Source organism: Equus asinus, unplaced genomic scaffold (genome assembly GCF_041296235.1).
Source record: "Equus asinus isolate D_3611 breed Donkey unplaced genomic scaffold, EquAss-T2T_v2 contig_89, whole genome shotgun sequence".
In the NCBI taxonomy this organism is placed as follows: Eukaryota; Metazoa; Chordata; class Mammalia; order Perissodactyla; family Equidae; genus Equus; species Equus asinus.
Window position 1 is genome coordinate 100,648 of NW_027225543.1, and position 19,095 is coordinate 119,742.

The window sequence follows — 19,095 nt, forward strand, 5'->3', positions numbered from 1 at the left end:
TGGGGGGCGCCCTTCTCTCTGAATATTTGGCAACTGCATACCTTGGTGGGACCCCAGGAGGGCAGAGAAAGCCCAGGAATGTCTGTGGTTACATTTCCCATCAAGCAGGTCTTATGAGAGAGGTAGAGGGAGAAAGAGAATATTTCCCAGAGGTGGAAATTAAACTGAAATGTAGAAAATAAAGTGATATTTCTTATACACTTGAATTTGTTGGCTGAGATACCCTGCCACGTAATCTTTAAATTGCCAAGATTTATGAGATTTACTTGCTCTTCTGTAATATAATTATTAAATCTTCTGTGCTTTTGACATTGTTTGACACCCAAAAGTGAAAACCAATACACGGCATGTACAATATTAAGATTACATAAGTATTATTCACCGCAAACCAAACATTGCGATTGAACTAATTTAGAAGGAAACTGAAGGCTACGACATTAAAAGTTTGCTGCTTAAATTTTTCTTTTATTTTTTCTGGTTGTACTTAGTTGCCACCATTATGTACAATCTGATGTCTTGGTTTCCCATTTTTGGCCTGAAGAACTTCAAGTAATTGTTTTCTCGTGGGGAGACTGAATGGTAACTTTTTAATTTCCAGATGTCTTCATTTTATCCTGATGCTTAATTAACAATAAGGCTAAATTCAAAAAGTCTTTCCCTAGACCTTTGAAGACATTACTGCACTTTCTTCTATTTTCTTACTTTTGTCTACTTGCTCTAAAATAGATCGAGAGAGGTGAACTGAAGGCTCCATCTCTAGTGGGTTTCTATTTCTCCTTGCATCTCCTACAGTTGTTGCTTGATCGATATTGATGCTATGTTATTTGGTGCAGAGATTTTATACCTTCATTGCAAATTCCCCCTTTAATATTATAAAGTATCTTGTTTTAATGCTTTTTTGGGTCTAAATTCTGACATTACTACAAGTCTGGCTTTGGTTTTTCTCTCAGGCCCAAATACTCTCACGAGGAAGCATCTTGAGGGAACTCCACTGATGGTTGCTCCACAGCCAGCTCCTCCCTTTGAATCCGCTGATGCTGAGCCTAGAGCTTATCTGAGGCTTCCTAGAAAGAACCTGGCTTGGCTTTGGTGTCCTGAGATGCAATTTCTTCTCTTTTGATTTTTACAGGAAATTTCAACCCATTTGCTTTCTATTTTCCAGGTAGTCCTCAAAATTTCTGGCACACTGACGAGACTGTAATCGTTTTCTACAGATATAGTTCTGTGATTTTGAAAAGTGTCTGTGTTGGAATTTCAGTGGGAGATGAGAGAGTGGGGATTAATCATGTGTCACAGCGTACATCTTGACCTGGAATCTTTCCTGCAAGAGATTCTCAATTGTAAGCTCCACATTTATAGAAATAAAACATTGTTCAGTGCCCATCCACTTTCTTCTTCCCTCTCTTCCTCTTCAACATGTATTGCATGTGCACACAAAATCATTTCATTTAACACGTGAATACTTTTCCTTAAGATTCACTAAAACTCTCAGTGCTTGAGTTCTCTTTCCTTCCCATGCTGAAAATGTAAAATACTGGAGAGATCTGTCTGAACAACGTATCTCTAGTGAGCATTCAGAAATTTCACATGGTTTCCTTTGCTGTGCAGAAGCTTTTTAGTCTGATGTAGTCCCACTTGTTCATTTTTTCTTTAGTTTCCCTTGCCCGGACAGACGTGTGACTTGAAAATATGCTGCTAGGACCGACGTCAAAGATCGTACTGCCTATGTTTTCTTCCAGGAGTTTCATGGTTTCAGGTCTTACATTCAAGCCTTTAATCCATTTTGAGTTGATTTTTGCGCATGGTGTAAGGGAATGATCTTTCATTCTTTTGCATGTGGCTGTCCAGTTTTCCCAACACCATTTATTGAAGAGACTCTCTTTTCTCCATGGTATGCTCTTGGCTCCCTTGTCGAATATTAGCTGTCCATAAATGTGTGGGCTTATTTCTGGGCTCTCGATTCTGTTCCCTTGATGTGTGTGTCTGTTTTTGTGCCAGTACCATGCTGTTTTGGTTACTGTAGCTTTGTAGTATATTTTGAAATCAGGAAGTGTGATACCTCCAGCTTTGTTCTTTTTTCTCAGGTGTTCTTTGGCTATTCAGGGTCTTTTGTTGTTCCATGTAAATTTTAGGATTCTTTGTTCTATTTCTTTGAAAAATTTTGTTGGAACTTTGATAGGGATTGCATTGAATCTACAGATTGCTTTAAGGAGTATGGACATTTTAATGATGTTGATTCTTCAAGTCCAAGAGCATGGAATATCTTTCCATTTCTATGTGTCTTCTTTGGGTTCTTTCATCAATGTTTTATAGTTTTCGGTGTACAGATCTTTCACCTCTTTGGTTAAGTTTATTCCTAGGTATTTTATTCTTTTGATTGCAATTGTAAGTGGGATTGCATTCTTAATTTCTCTTTCTTCTGCTTCATTGTTAGTATGTACAAACGCAACTAATTTTTGTACATTGATTTTGTTTCCTGCGACTTGACTGTATTCCTTTATTGAGAAGATATTTGCAAACCATATACCAGATAAGGGGCTGGTATCCAAAATATACAAAGAACTCATACAGCTCAACAAGAAAACCAACAATCCAATTAAAAAATGGGCAAAAGATCTGAACAGAGATTTCTCTAAAGAAGATACACAGATGGCAAACAGGCATATGAAAATGTTCTCAACATCATTAGTTATCAGGGACATGCAAATCAAAATTACAATGAGGTATCACCTCCCTCTGGTCAGAATGGCTATAATTAACAAGACAGGAAACAACAAATGTTGGAGAGTATGTGGAGAGAAGGGAACCCTTGTACACTGCTGGTGGGAGTGCAAACTGGTGCAGCCACTATGGAAAGCAGTATGGAGTATCCTCAGAAAATTAAGAATAGATCTACCATATGATCCAGCTATTCTGCTGCAGGGTATTTATCCAAAGAACTTGAAAATACAAAAGCATAAAGATGCATGCACCCCTATGTTCATTGCAGCATTATACACAATAGCCAAGACTTGGGAGCAAACTAGGTGCCCATCAAGGGATGAATGGATAAACAAGATGTGGTATTTATACACAATGGAATACTACTCAGCCATAAGAAATGATGAAACATGGCCATTTCTGACAACATGGATGGTCCTTGAGGGTATTCTGCTGAGTGAAATTAGTCAGAGCGAGAAAGTCAAATACCGTATGACCTCACTCATAAGTAGAAGATAAAAGCAATGACAAACAAACACATAGCAATGGAGATTGGATTGGTGGTTGCCATAGGGAAAGGAGGGGAGGGCAAAAGGGGTGATTAGGCTGACATGTGAGGGGATGGACTATAATTAATTTTGGGGTGGTGAACAGGATGTAATCTACACAGAATTCGAAATATATTATGATGTACATCCAAAAGCTATATAATGTTATAATCCAATGTTACTGCAATTAAAATATAAATAAATAAATAAATTTCAGAGTGTATATATATATATATATATTTTTTTTTTTTTTAGGCAGATTAGCCCTGAGCCAATCCCCCTCTTTTTGCTGAGGAAGACTGGCCCTAAGCTAACATTCATGCCCATCTTCCTCTACTTTATATGTGGGATGCCTGCCACAGCATGGCTTGCCAAGTGGTGCCTTGTCTGGACCCGGGATCCGAACAGGTGAACCCTGGGCCGCTGAAGTGGAGGGTGCAAACTTAACCACTGTGCCACTGGGTATATTTTAAGAGACATTGCTGTTATGTAGCCATTAGAGAGTGGCATAATTCTGAGGGGAATCACAGCAATTTGTGGTCAGAATACAGAGCAGTATACAGAATACATTATAGTAATAAAAAATATATCAATAAGTTCAAAGTTTTGAATAAATTGCTTGCATGTAACTTTATTCTTATACTTTCTACACATCACCAGGTTCAAGGCATTTTACAGCTAGTGGGTGATAATATTTGCAATAAGTCAGTTTTGTCTTTATATGATAAATACACAAGCAGAGAGTTATATGTTCAATTTAACTATAAAGACATGTGATGTTACTATCTGCCTGATCTTAAATCCTCCTTTTGGAAGATAAATATTTTTTTATTTAATAGAAACATTAGTTCATCTACTTTGTTAGCCCCATCAGCATCTGTATTATCACTTTTCCTTTTGGAAATCGAATGGCTTGAGCCCTTCTCTAAAGGAACCACTTAGCATTGTGCAGACTCACCATGTGGTGCACCTGAAAGCCCAAAACCCATCATCATACAGACTTGTATTGGGCATGTCCAAAAATTTAGACAGACAGCTATCTTGTAGGTAGCAACAGGAAATAAAAGAGCTGCAAGACAGTCATAGTAAAAGGATGCTGGAAACGTTCTAGATCTTGATCTGGGTGATGGTTACACAGGTATATACATATGTAAAAATTCATCAAGATATATATTTAAGATTTGTGCATTTTACTATATGTCTGTTATTCCACAATAAAAAACAATTTGTGAATATAAATGAGAACCAATTTATATAAGCCTCTAAACTTTGCCCAATTATTGAATATAGCAACAGAAATTTTCAGAGGAGTACTAAGTATTAGAAATTTCCCTAAACGGTATGAAACTATTTTATGGTAGTTATTTTAGTTTCCTGCAATAAATTTAAAACATTCTAAAATTTTCAACTTAAGTTAAAACTGTACCATCAACCGCACAACAGTACAATGGATGGATAATCATGGGTATGATCACATTTTGGAACACTGTGCAGCAATGACAAGTAAGGAAGCACAGCGGCACTCATAAACATGGATAAACCTCACAAGTGCAAGGTTGGGTGAAAGAAACAAGTCACAAAGAAGCTATCAAAGGTAGTCAAAAGGAGCTATATCGTTATGCATGCTTACACAGGTGGCAAACCTAAAGAGATGCCAGAGAATGATGAAAAAAGCCAGTCGTTACCCCTCAAGGGAGGGAGGAGGATGCTGATATAGGAAAGAACCACAGATGGCGCTAAGGTACTGGCATCGTTCTGCTATGTTTCTTCACCTGGGGGGTGGTTACACACGGGTTTACTTTAGGATTGCTCTTTAAGTATAAAAGAGCCATACTAACAAGTAAAAATCCAATAATCAGCTATTTCATGGTCCAGAAAGCCCAGGGGTTTACCCTTTGGGAAACTGAAAGTAGTTGCAGGTAGCCGGCATTATGTGTAGAGTTGCCAGATTTAGCAAATAAAAATAAGAAATTACAGCAAATAAAAACACTGGATGCTCAGTTACATGTGAACTCTGATAAACAATGAATAATCTTTTAGATAAGCATACCCCATGTAATATCTGGTCCCATGCAATATCTGGGACATACACGTACTGAAAAATAATGCGCTGTTTATCTGAAATTCACACATTACTGAGCATCCTGTATTTTATCTGGCAACCGTAAATATGTGGCAAGCTGCACAGGCAGAAGCAGTTCTCGGTGGCCCGGTGAGGGGAGTACTCAAAGGAGGGCCAAGGAAAGGGAAGAGAAAGAAGAAGAAAAGTCTTAAATTAGCCTGACCCTAAGCTATTTGAACAATAGAGTAAGTGAATTAGCTGAGTTCAACCATTATTGCAATAGTTCAGGAGTAATGAATTCACACAATGTATCAAATAATTTCTATCAACAAAAAGCAGTATCAGCAAATGTTTAAAAGAGCCATCAGTGTTTCTCCTAAAAATTGTGTCTCTCTCACTACATCAGCCTCTCTTCTGATCACTTGGGATGAAAATATTGTGAAAGATAGCCTTGAGGATGCTCATTCTGTGACTAAGTTTTCTTAATCTGTAGACAGTGATTAGGAGTCAGGTTGCAATGTAGGTTGTTTCATCTTGTTTTTATTCTACAAATATTATCTGACCACCTATCATGTTCCAGGAACCCGTCTTAGACCCAAAGGACAGATAATGAGTGACACAAACATAGTCCCTTCCTGTGGAGCTCAGAGTCTAGGCCCTAGTGGACTATAAAATAGATAGATAGATAGATAGATAGAAAGATAGATAGATAGATAGATAGACAGACAGATAATTACATGCCCTTGGGAAAACATTATCTAGCAATAGTGGATATTTGCTCTTTGCTGCCCAGCATCCCTCTTTCTTTTGGGAAACCATCCAGACTCCATTTTATGTTAATTTGTTTGCCTGGAATTGATCCACAAGCCCGTTGCCACGATTGATGATGTTTGATTCAAAGATTGGTATACAATCCAATTAGAACTGATGAACCCTTGAGAGCCAGTAAGTAGAGGCTTCTGGAAAAGGGAAGCATTCCCCCCTGCCTTTGGTAATGGATAGGGGAGCTATCCAGATGATCAGGGCCATCAGGTACACACCCCTAGAGGACACCATTCACATACGCAAAAGATGAAGTCATGACCCAGGAAAAGCATCCTGGTGACATTGCAGAGCCGTGATTCAAGATGAACTGAAACTCCCCCCAGATTTTTCAGTTACATTAAGCCAACAAATCCACCCACTTCTTAGAGCAGGTTGAGTTTCCGTTTTCCGTCATTTGCAGCATAAAGTCCTAACTGATGCAATAAAAGTCTAAGAGGAAAGAAAAGGTTTCTTGCCTGTTCCCAACCTCCAGTTTCATGCCCCGGAGGTAATCACTGTGATGCTGCGTTCAGACATTTGGGTGCACACGTATGTATAACGCATGCCTTTCATGCAAATCGAATTGTATTGTATACATGGTTCCACCACTTGCTCATTCTAAACTTATGTTGTATTGTGGAGATCTTCATTTGTTGATACAGACTATTCGGCAATTGGATGTATCATCATCAATTTGATCTGTCTTCCACTGGTGAAAATTTATTTTCTCTTCAATTTTTTACTATGATAAACAATACCTTTATACATATATCTGTGTGCATTCATGCAATTATATCCAAAGGGAAAAAACCCTAGAAATGGAATTGGTCTTTCAAAGGGAATGTAAAAAATGTTGCCTTCCAGAATGATTATACCAATACAGTCTTCTCAAAAACACATGAGAATGTTTCTTCTCCACCATTAGTAACACTGTGTTTTGCCAAATATAAGAAATTTTGCCAATATGATAGTGAAAAGCAGTATTGTTTTCTCAATTTGCATTTGTTTGATGAGTGTATACACACACATAGACACACATGGAGAGAGATTCATATATATTTAGGCTATATATTTTATAAATTCATTAGCTATTTTTCTATAAATTCCCCATTCATATCCTCCACAGATTTTTCTCTTGGGTCATTTATCTTGTCCTTATTGATTTGTCTTTACATATCAGGAAAATAGACCCTTTTCTCATACATGTTCCTTTTTTTTTTAAGTATGCTTTTCCTTTTTTTTTGGTGAGCAAGAGTGGCCCTAAGCTAACACCTGTTACCAATTTTCCTGTATTTTTTTTCTCCCCAAAGCCCCAGTACGTAATTGTATATCCTAGTTCCAAGTCATTCTAGTTCTTCTATGTGGGATGCTACCGCAGCATGGCCTGGTGGGCAGTGTGTAGGTCCACACCCAGGATCCGAACCAGCAAACCCCAGCCTGCCAAAGATGAGCACATGAACTTAACCTCTCGGCCACAGGGCCCACACCCATACATGTTCTGAATATATTTTTCCAAGTTTGTTGTTCACCCTTCAGCATTGCTTTGTTTCTTTATCATTTTTTTAAGTATAACATTTCAAGTGTACAGAAAGCAGGAGAGAATTATATAATAGCACCTATATGTCCACCATCCAGTTTTAAAATGTTACCGTGATTTTGCAATATTTGCTTCACCTTTGTTTTTTAAAGAATAAAATGTTACAGGTACAGCTGAAGCTTCTCTTCCACTCTCACTGATGCCGTTCTTCTCCACGTCTCCCCACAGGTGACCACCACCTCGAAGGTGACGTGCATCATTTGTGGAGACCCTTTGTACACCTGAAAACCCCCTCACATGCACCAAAGGTTTAAATATTTTCCTGTGTCTTTTAGAAGAAAAAAAGACAGCAATAATGAATTGTCTGTGGACAGTTGTTCTCAAGTAAGCCTTCCCGGGATCTGCAAGCATCTTTCCAAGAGAGACCAGGTTCACATCGTTGCAACAGTGAGGCTCGCAAAGTTCCCGTGAGAAGCTGTTCACAAACTGTGCCACCTTCTGACTGATGTTGCTAATAAAGAACAGAGAAGAATCTGCCCGTCAAACTTGCCTCAAAGGAGGTCGTTGAGTTGCGATTGGATATATTATATATTATACAATAATTTATTTTGACCCTAGGAGAGGTTCATTTGAAAAAGGCCATAATACCTCTTTCTGCCCACTTTGGAGCAGATTTTAGCTGGGGTCAAAGCTCTAACGTCTGCCTCTATGAAAGGTTGCAGGCAGGGGGCCTGGGGCGTTCCTATCTGCTCGGGCACATGAAAAATGAAGACATTTCCTGAGGAGGCTGATGGAACCAATGTGCTCATGTCTGAACGTTTTTGCAGAAAGAATTAAAGGACGGTAAAAGAAACTTCTGAATACTCTCTAGTCTTTGGATATTCTGAAACTTCTACCTCATTGCTTATTTTTAAAAGAACCCAAATTGGGCTTGGCCTAAACAAGGGAGTCACCTGTGATTTTGACAACACCTTAAACAATACACTCCCATGGTTTTATACTTTTTCACAGATCTGTTTCTTTAAAAAATGTATATATATAATTTTTTAAAATTATAAAGTTTCTATAAATTGCACCAGACTGTGCATATCATTCTGCAATTCAGCATGGTTATTCACTATGACTTCAAAATTTATCCATGTGGATGCATATAGATTGAGATTATTCCTTTTAACTACCGAATAGTAGTCCCTTTTATGAATATATTTTTCTATTTTAAAATTAATAAACATTTAGATTATTCCTTTTTCCTTTAGTAAAAACAATGCTGCATTGACATATCTCCTTGTGCACGTGTCCAAGGATTTCCCTAGTGTGTCTGTCTACAAGGGAGGCTGTTGGTTTGTGAGTCCTGCACCCTCCTTACTGGCTATTGTAAAGTGTTCTTCAGCGTGGTTGTCTCCTAGAGTTCATACTTTTCCCTAGTACTAAGTGAGGATTCCTCTTACCCACATCCTTTCTGTCTCTTGTGTGTATCCTCTGTGTTTGGGAGTTGTATGATTTTGATAGTAGTATAATTTATCAAACTATTGCCTTATGGCTCCTGGCCCGTGTGTGTGTGTGTGTGTGTGTGTGTGTGTGTGTGTGTGTGGTGTAGGGTGGTGTGCGTGTGTTTTGTCATGTTTAGAGGTTTTTGGTCACGTTTAGTTTTGGCAGTAAATGGTTACTGCAGCTTAACTTGCAAATATAGTTTTCAGGTTGTTCATTTTGTTTCACAACGATGACATTAAAAGAGAATAGTACTAATAGTCCAGAAATCTGGTAATCCTGCAGCAGGATTCTATCCAGACTGTGCAACACTTTGCCTGCCAGATATTAAGGGAGGCTAACGGTGAGGTTAAATTAAATTCAGAAACCTTCAATTGGGAAACCATGCTAAACACTGTATGTAGTAGCCAGACGTCTTCGTTGAAAGGCTTCTGCTCACTGCCCAGAGCCGGGTTGTCTAATGCAGCATTGATAACTGTATCAGGTCGAGGGCGAAGATTGATCTGGAGGGTTCAGTACTGATGCTCCTTTCTCCCTATCTTCCTTGTCCTACATCTTTTGAATAATGTTCACTTTCTCCTCATTATCAGGTCAAAGTTTCAGGAAAGTCCTAGATGTAACAAAGTTCAGGCTAAAAATTTTTGAAATGTTAAGCTTATGCAAGACATTAAACTTTGTCACGCCATCCCAGCCAAAAATAAACTAAAACTCCAAACCTGTTGCATAACCAGACGTGACATCTGCAGAGCCGGCCTGTAGAAATAAGCAATAAACTACACAGTGAACAAGGAACATAGCAGGTGTGGTCAATCAGGAAGAGCTTTTTGACACAAAATGATGATATTTTTACTTCTGGAACAATCAGAGGTATGTTCTTATTTTATGTGTTCAATCTTTTTTGTAAAACATATTATTTAATAACAGTATAAGATCTAATAATGGTTTATTGCACTATCTGTGGGGGTGAGGGTAGGGCTTACTTTCTTTCACCATCTAAATGTCCCTAAAAGAATCTTTACCTCAACACGTGCATTCCTCCAAATTATGTGTGAAATTTCCTTTGAAGAGAACTCAAATACTTCAGAAAAGTTTGGATCCTACATAAGCAAAGTCATTTTGATTTTCAATTTTCATGATCTTTAGAAGGCGGTAATGTCTTTAAACCCTTTTGGCTAGAGGTGGATTTTTTAATAAGAACGTGAAGAAAACAAGTCTTGACTCAAAGCACGTGGAAAGACATCCGTAGTTTTCAAAGCCTTCTTAGACCATTAGGGTAAAGTCTTCGTAATCCTATTCTGTCCTCAGCAAACTCTAAGGCACTCATGGTTACAATTTGTGTGGCACATCTCATTTCTGTATGACATTTTGGTTACTTAATTATTGGAACTCACCATTCCATAAATCTGCGCTTGCCATTTGCCTTCTGACTCCAATTCCTGCCTCGTGCCTTCCTGCAACTCCAGCTCTCAGGTGAGATGGGTCAGCTCAGACCTGAGGAGGGAGTGACGGCTGCTTGAGATGATGGAGATGTTGGATTCAGAGCAGCTGCTTGGGAAGCAGGCAGTTGTTCTGAGCAAGAAGGCTCAGTGCTTCAAGGCCGTTACTCTCAGCCCAGGAATAAAATTCTACGGGACACAGTTTAATTGCTTCAAGATTCAATTCATAACCCTTTTTCCTGCATCCTGTCATTATTAGGCCATTATTTTTTTGTCCCTTTTATTACATTCCAACAGATCCAGGCAAATATTTGCAAATATTTTTAGAGATGAAGCTACATGTGACTCTTCACTCAAGTGCTGAGTGACTACTATCATAGGCTACAACCAGTAAGCAGTGAAGCCTAGACAAAGGTCCGGATACGAAGGGTAATAATTAGTATATTCATCTCTCTTGTTTGTAGTTCCCACAGATACTAAGTGGTTAATTTATTAGCTTAAGAAAGATACTTCACTGTATCATAATTGTCAAGGAGTGAAAATATTGCCTAAAAGCATTGGCCGAGCTGTGCCTCTGCTGTGAAATCTTTTATGTAGGAAACGTTAACGTGTCATCATATGCCGATAGGAACCAAGGCCTTTGAGGAAGGTATAAGAAATTAAAGACCAAAATCATTTAATTTGAGAATAGATGCATTAACAAGATCAAATACAAGTTACTTGTCTTTTGTTTCAGATACTACCCTGAGAAAATTTTCCTCAGCACATATTGACTATATTTTGAAGGAAAAGGAGCATAATATAACCTTTGAGTCCTGAGAAGAGCAATTGCAATCAATGGACTTAATGTCTTAAATGGCTTTTATTATCATCATTGGTGGTATATAGAAAAAGGTTAATAAAGCCTCTTTCACAGCTGGAACTTACAAATTAATCCTGTTCAGCAGCATTCTCTCTCTGTGCTCACTAATCAGCTCATGCAGCTGGTGGCTGACGGTCATCTCTTCCTAATTAGAGGAGCACGTGCTGCAGAGCCATCATTCTGAATGAGAGCCATGGTGTTTACTCTGTTTCCCTCACCCTTCCTGCTTCATTCACCGTTAAGCAACCCGTGACAATGACACAGGTTGTCACACAGAGTATGAGGAGATGGAATCACAACATTTGGAGGTAGATTGCTTGGATTTGAGTCTAGGCCTTCAACTAGCTGTGTGACCTCAGGCACGTTACCTAATCTCTCTGAGCCTCGGATTCTCCATCTGTAAACAGTCGTTCCAGTTGCTTCCTAAGTTCTGATGATTAAATGAGATAATACATGGAAAAGCACTACGCAAATATCTTTTTACATTTTTAATTGTTGAAAATTTCAAACCTATTCTAAGGTTGAGAGAAGACAGTTGTACCCTCATGTGCCCATCACCCAGCTTCAACAATCATCCATTCACGGTCAGTGATGTTCATCTATACTCCAACCAGTACTCTCTCTTGCCCCCAAAGGAATCTTATACAGCAAGTTCCAGATGTCATATCATCCCCATGCTTACATATTTTAGTGTGTATCTCTAAAAGGTAAAGTCTCTTTTTTAAAAGCCTAACTATAAAGCCATTATGCTACTTAAAAATTTTAACACATACCTAGTCAGTGGCCATTTCCCAGTTGTCTCATAAAATCTTTTTAGAATTATTTTGTTTGACTCAGGATTTAAATAAGGTCTACACATAGCATTTGACTGACCTGTCTCTTTAGTCTGATCTATAACTGCACTGTTCAACATGGCAGCTACTAGCCACATGTATCCATTTAAATTTAAACACAAATTAATTCAAATTAAATAAAATTAAAAATTCAGTTCCTCCATTGCAACAGCCACATTTCAAGTGCCAAATAGTCGCATGGATAGTGCAGATACGGAACATTTCCACGATTGCACAAAGTGTTATAGGACAGTGCTGATCTACAAGTCTCTCTTCCCTCTCTGTTTCATCCATTTTGATTGTCAAAAAAAACCCAAGTCATTTATGTCATGGAATTTCCCACATTCTGGAGTTTTCTGATTGAATCCCCATGGTGCCATTTAACATGTTCCTTGGCCCTCTGTATATAATTGATGGTTACAGCTAGAGGCTGAAAAGCTGTTTGTCTGTTTCATGAGCTCAAGTCCTACCATGTGACCTTAAGCAGGTAACTTGACCCCTCTAAACGTCCATTCCCTCACATATAAAACAGGAATAGTAACAGTACCTACACCATTGGGTTGTTATGAATGTTAAAGGAGATAATCTGAAGTGCTTGGCCTGGTGCATGGCTCATGGCATGGATTAAGTATACATTAGTTATTATTTGCATTATTATACTTGTTATTAGGCACTGACTCTCAAATCTTAGTCCATGCATTGGCTGTGTCAAAATCCTCCACAGACATAAACAAAAGCTTTCCAGAGATTCTAATTCAGCGGGCTGTAATGCAGTCTCATTATATTTGTTAAAATAAATCTATCAAATCTTTGTCTAGGATTTACTTTTATTAATTGATTTGCATTCAAGTGATTAGGATGATTACAATAATTATCCAGTGAACTCTTAGAATTTTACTAAGATTCCTCTCTTTGGGTATGCTTGGAAAATCTGTCCCTAAATCAATATTGCAAAGTATATACAAAATATTCACCACAGCACCTTTACAATTAAATATTCATTCCATTTTTATTATTATAGCTTAGCCTAGAGAATTAAGTAAACATGTGTTACTTCACTCCTACACACCGTTTAAACGCAGCTAACAGGCTTTCTGAATAAACCAGCCCGCCCCCGGCGGTATCAGGAGTTAGGTTCCGCATATGCTTTCGCCAGGCTGCAGCCGCCTGAGGGGACTCGCCCGGGGCCCCGCCCTCAGAGCTCACACCCGCCTTGCGCTCGCGCCCCAGGGGCCGCCCCCCGACACTCCAGTGCGACTCTGCGTGCACAGGCCAGAGGCTCAGAACCAGCGCCGGGCTGCCCTGCTCGGCCTCCTGGGCGCAGCGGCGTTTGCCCGTGCACGTGCCCTCGCATCGCGCGCTCCGGGGCCGGGCTCCGGGCGGTTCTCGCCGCTGCAGTTCCACCGGGACTTCCGCGCTTCGGCGGCCTGTCTGACGAGCCGCCGCGCCCAGAGAGGTTCAGGTTGGAGCGACACTTCCCAGAGGGCAGCGGTCACGCCAGATCTTTGGCTTCCATTCCGTTTTCGCGCGCTTCTCCCACTTTGCAAGGTGAGTTGAGCTCATTTGTGGATGTGTTAGCACAGGATGCGGGAATCCTGTGAAGCGAGTCAATTCGGAGCCCGACGTGAACCAGGTGGGGTGGCGGCAGAAGCGCTCACAGGGTGGAGGCCCGTAGTAAGGACGCCAGTCCTCAGGGGACTCTCGGGCATGAACGGCAGAGGACGGTGTGTGTCTGTGGGGACAGACGGGCAGCGTGTGGCGGGGTGTGTGTGAGAGACGCGAGTGAGTGGTGGGATGCGCCTCCGTGCCGTGGGTGTGGCTGCGAGGCTGTGACAGGTGCGTGGCTGTGCTGGGGTGACGGGGATTTGGTTGCATGTCCTTTACCTGTGCAGGTGTGATGGCTGTGGCTCTGTGGCGTCACTGTCTGGTGGCTCTGGGCTGCCTGGCGCTTCCTCCTCTTCTCTCCTCACAGCCACTTGGCTGCAAGAGGGAAGTAGGACATTGAGCCCTAAAGAAAGATTTCCAGCCAGGGGGCACCGAGGTTAGTTTGGGAAAGCCTGGGGAGTTCTCTACTTGGGAGCTCTGAGGGGCAGCTACTGTCTCAGAGCCTCGGGGTTCCCAGAGCTCGGACCCCAGGAACGTGCTGTAAACCTATACCCGTAGTCCAGGCTCTGTCGTCTTTTCCATCTGTTTATGTGTATGAGCAGGGCGGGTGTGGACCTGGAGAGTGTCGTGTAAGAGAGTCATTCTGTGCCCCAAGAACAGCCTGGTGCCTGGTGACTTCCTCCTCAGTCCTGCCATCCCCCAAAGAAGAACCTTGGGGAGGGGAAAGAATTGTTTTCATGCAAAAATCAACATTGAGGATAGTTGTTTCTTTCTTTCATAAATTCACTGATTTTAAATTATTGATATAAGAAAAATTTAACAAAACTTTGCAATAATATCTGATTTTTAGTTGTCTTCCCAAAAAGATTTCCAAATACTGATTGAAATACAAGAAAATAAGGAATCGTTTTATTTACCCACATGCCTTTTGTTGCTGCTTCAGGGCACTGAGAGTCTTACTGATGTTCTCACTTTATGAGACGCTTGATCACATCAGCTTCTTTGCGCAGGTTGTGATTCACAAATGTCTCTTTGTTTCTGCTGCATTTCGGCGGGAGGGAAATTTCCTCCTCCTCTTTTCTAGAAACTCTTGATGTATGAATTAAAAATGCATTCTCAAGCAAAAGATCTAATTTTGCCCATTATTTTTGTGAGCATTATCAGAGCAGGGCTGATAAGCACAATTTTACTCTAGGAAGGAGAATCGTTTCTTTTATAATACCCAATTAGGGGACATGCAATGTTCTTCAATAAAAATAGCTAACATATTTATATTTATATGGGATTACAACATATTACTAAGTTTTAATGTAGATCATATTTCTCCAACATATTCATGCTAAGTAAGTGATCTTCGTACTCTTGCCTTTACTGATGAAAAACCCAAGACACTAAAATGTCATGAACTCTAAGAGCAGTTACATTTAGAAAATCTGAGAACAGAATCTATGTCTTAAGTTTCAACTGGATACCATTCCCCGGTTATGAGTGTGTACTTTACACTGGGACCAGTATCATCCTGATTAATAATCCTGTACATGCCATCACACAGCAGAACCAAATTAATTAACCTGTTCCCTGTTAGATTTTTGTGTTTCTAGTTTTTGGCTGTCAAAAACTCTGTATTGAAGATACTCGTACATGCATTTCTTTATCTCAATATTTTCTTAAGAAATGTCTAGAACTAGAATTTGGGGTAAAATAATCAGATTTTTAGTAAATGCTTATCATATGCCAGACCATGCCATCTTAGTATTTGGGGTGATAAAAAGACTCAAATGACACTGTTGATACTCTTATGTTCCTTCTGGTAGGTAAAGTAAACCCTGAATAGGAATAGATGCATTGAAGGCCACTAGGGAGATTCAGATAATGTGACTTGGTGTTTGATAAGGCAGTGATGTCATTCTGACTGCAGCCACCACTGTCGGGTTGCGATCAAACTATGATGACCTATGAGAGCACCATGATGGTAAGGAATTTATGTTGTAAATTTTTACCTTACTTTTTCAGTTGAGATATATACATGATCATAAAATTCCCCCCCCTTTTTTTTTTTGGTGAGGTAGTTTGGCCCTGTGCTAACACCTGTGGCTAATCTTCCTCTTTTTGCTTGAGGAAGAGTGGCCCCGAGCTAACATCTGTGCCCGTCTTCCTCTGTTGTGTATGTGGGGTGCCACCACAGCATGGCATGATGAGTGGTGTAGGTCCATGCCTGGGACCCAAACCTGTGAACCCGGGCCACCAAAGCAAAATGTGCTGAACTTGACCACTACGCCACTGGGCCAGCCCCAAATTCACCTTGTAAAAGTGTACTCAAAAGAAAACTTTTTACTATATTCACAAGGTTGTACAAATCAGTACCACTATCTAATTCCAAAATATTTGATCACCTTAGTAAGAAACCCTGTCCTTGTCAGCTGTCACTTCCTATCCCTCGTCCTCCCATACTCTGGAAACCACTAACACGTCGTCTGTCTCCATGGATTTGCTGAGTCTTGAAATTCAGTCTACATGGAATCATGCAGTATGTGTCCTTTTATGTCTAGCTCCTTTCACTTAGCCTGAGGTTTTCAAAGTTCGTCCATGTGGTAGATAAGCACATCATTCTTTTACTTTATTTTGGAAAGTATACACGGCATTACATTTGCTATTTTAACCACTTTTCAGTGTACAGTTCTGTGACAGTAAGTACATTCACACTGTTGTACAACCATCAGCACCACCCACTTCCAGGACTTTTTCATCTTCGACTGAAACTCTGTCCCATTAAACACTAACTCCCCATTCCCCTCTCCTCCCAGTCCTGGCAACCACTGTTCTCCTTTCTGTGTCTATGAATTTGACTTCTCTAGGACCCTCATAGTAGAGCAATCGTGCAAAATTTATACTTTCGTGACTAGCTCATTTTACTTAGTGCAGTGTCCTCAAGGTCATCCATGAGGAGTCGGTATCAAAATAGCCTTATTTTTCTGGCTGCGTAATATTCCCTTATATCCATAAATGGCATTTTCTTCATCCATCTGTTGATGGACATTTGTATTGCTTCCACTTTTTGGCTGTGACAAATGTGAACATTTGTGTACTAGTTTTTGTGTGAATGCATATTTCCATTCTCTTCAGTATATACCTAAGGGCAGAAGTGCTGGGTCACATGGTAACTCCTACTTTACATTTTTTATTCTGATGATGATGGTTGCTGAGTGAGACTGATGGGATAAGATAATTGAGCAGCTTTCTGGAGGACGTGGCTAACAGGATGGGAACGGGTTCCATGAAGAGAACTTGCAAAAGGATGTAGCCCCGAGACCAGCAACAATACATATTAGCTATACTCAGGGACTTCAGCCATCTGTCTAGACAGTAATCCAGCAATGAGCATGCCTAGAAACCTGAGAGGAGATTGTGTCACTGGTAACTGAAGGAAACAAAAACCATTTAATAAAACAACCCAAATTTAGTACATTTCCCCAAGACCAACTAAACTCTGTTTAGAAGAATGAACTTTCCACATTTTGGAAAACAGCTTCCACTTAACACACAACAAATCTTCACATGCATAGATATTTTAACAAATGAACATTCAATCAGCAAGTTAAGATATACTCAACAAACAAAATCCCCCATCAGGGGCAAAAGATAAGCACTGTCAACATGTAAATGTAAAACTTTCTAGATTTTTTCTGTCTATTGAAGTCTGATGATTTTTCAGTCGTTTGATATTGAGATACACATATGTTCTTCAAATGGTATCATATTGTACCTATAGTTTTATAACCTGATTTTTCTACTGACAGTGTTTCCGGAATGCTTTCCATGTTCACGATATTTTTCCTGACTTCACGTTTATTACGTGGATATGTTGTAATGTGTTTAATCACAGTCAGTTTTTCTGGAATTGGAATACTGAATATTTCCTGACCAGTTCTATGTCTTTTCTAACCTCTTCAACCTCACCTGACCCCAAGGCCATGAGGTTAGGTGTGCCTGGATGGCGTGGCTCCTTTTCAGTCCTGGAAGGTGTGAATGGAGGGAGGAGGACCTGTTCAGGGCTGGGCTGAGCAGCCTAGTCTCAGGTGCAGAGCAGCTTCCCCAAAGTGGAGGTCTGTCCAGAAAACTGTCTGCTGAAGTGTTTGGGTTTCCTGGGCATTAGGGGAAGAGTTTGGGTTTATCTACAGTCCTTCTAATTTTTTCATATTGTTATGTTTGTACAGTTAGAGGTATTATGCAAAATGGAATGGAGGAGCCAAATGTTACTTCCTCTCATGGTAACCCTAAATTATGCTTGCTCTCATGGTCTCTTTTTCCTTTCCCAGCTCTGGATTCTCTTTGTTCTTTCCCAGTAGAGGAATCCCAAGGAGGACTGATCCGTTTTGGCAGGTGCACAACCATGGTATGTGTAAGTTAGTGTTTCCTTCTCATTGAAATAGTGGGACGTAAATGTTTTCATTAATTGTTCTGAAGCTTCCTACCCAAAAGAACCCCATGTTATTATGTGCTTCCCAGTTCCTCCCATTCCAGTGAACTGAACAATGGTTCCAAATAACCTAGTCCTCCTTATGTGGCCGAGTCTCTTCTAGCCAGTGTTTATGTATTCACTGACCAGATTATTCTCTCCTATATGTTCAACTTAGTAATATTAAGAGCTATAATGGAGGAATGAAGAAATTAAGTCCTGTCAAGAAATGATTTGAGCTTCCCGTGTCAGGACTGTAGTTGCATGAGAGATGGAGATCCCATTTGGCCAAGCAGGGAAAGACTCTGACATTCTCACAGACGTGAGTTTTCTAGATACACGTGATAAAGCCCAGCAATGAACGATCTCTGGAGGCTGAGATCCAATGCTCTGTGAGGTTTTTGGAATTGAATAGCAATATGATTTAAGACTTGAAAATATATGGATCATGGTCCTTGGTAAGGGATTCCTGAATGATAAATATGACTATTTTATTGCTGACTAGGATGCGATGAATTTTAATGACTTTGATATAATTCTGGATCATCCTACATTAGTATCCTCTAACTCATGAACCACAGAAGTACTAAGTCGGATTGCTAGTGGCCATAAGAGAGAGTAAAATCATGTCTTAAATTAACAGAGAGCAAGAGCAGAAAAGACCTTAGATATGTTGTCCAACTTAATGTATAAAATCATAATCATCTAAACATGATTAATTCTATTATACCATAAGTTAGAGTGCTATGCAGCCATTCAAAATA

The 19,095-nt window shown here is 39.9% G+C and overlaps 1 protein-coding gene across 2 annotated transcripts in view; it reads left to right on the forward strand.

Annotated features, from left to right (window-relative positions):
- Nucleotides 1–19,095, forward strand: part of LOC139044486 (centromere-associated protein E-like) — a 145,188-nt gene that overhangs the window by 97,154 nt on the left and 28,939 nt on the right. The window contains exons 3-5 of one of the 2 annotated variants that reach the window (XM_070503918.1): nt 4,883–4,989; nt 7,880–13,818; nt 18,192–18,268. In XM_070503918.1, the coding sequence (XP_070360019.1) occupies nt 18,266–18,268 (3 nt within the window). In that variant the 5' untranslated portion in view covers nt 4,883–4,989; nt 7,880–13,818; nt 18,192–18,265. Of the gene's footprint in view, nt 1–4,882; nt 4,990–7,879; nt 13,819–14,316; nt 18,269–19,095 lie in introns of those variants that run through there. The other variant, XM_070503917.1, reaches the window with a different exon arrangement.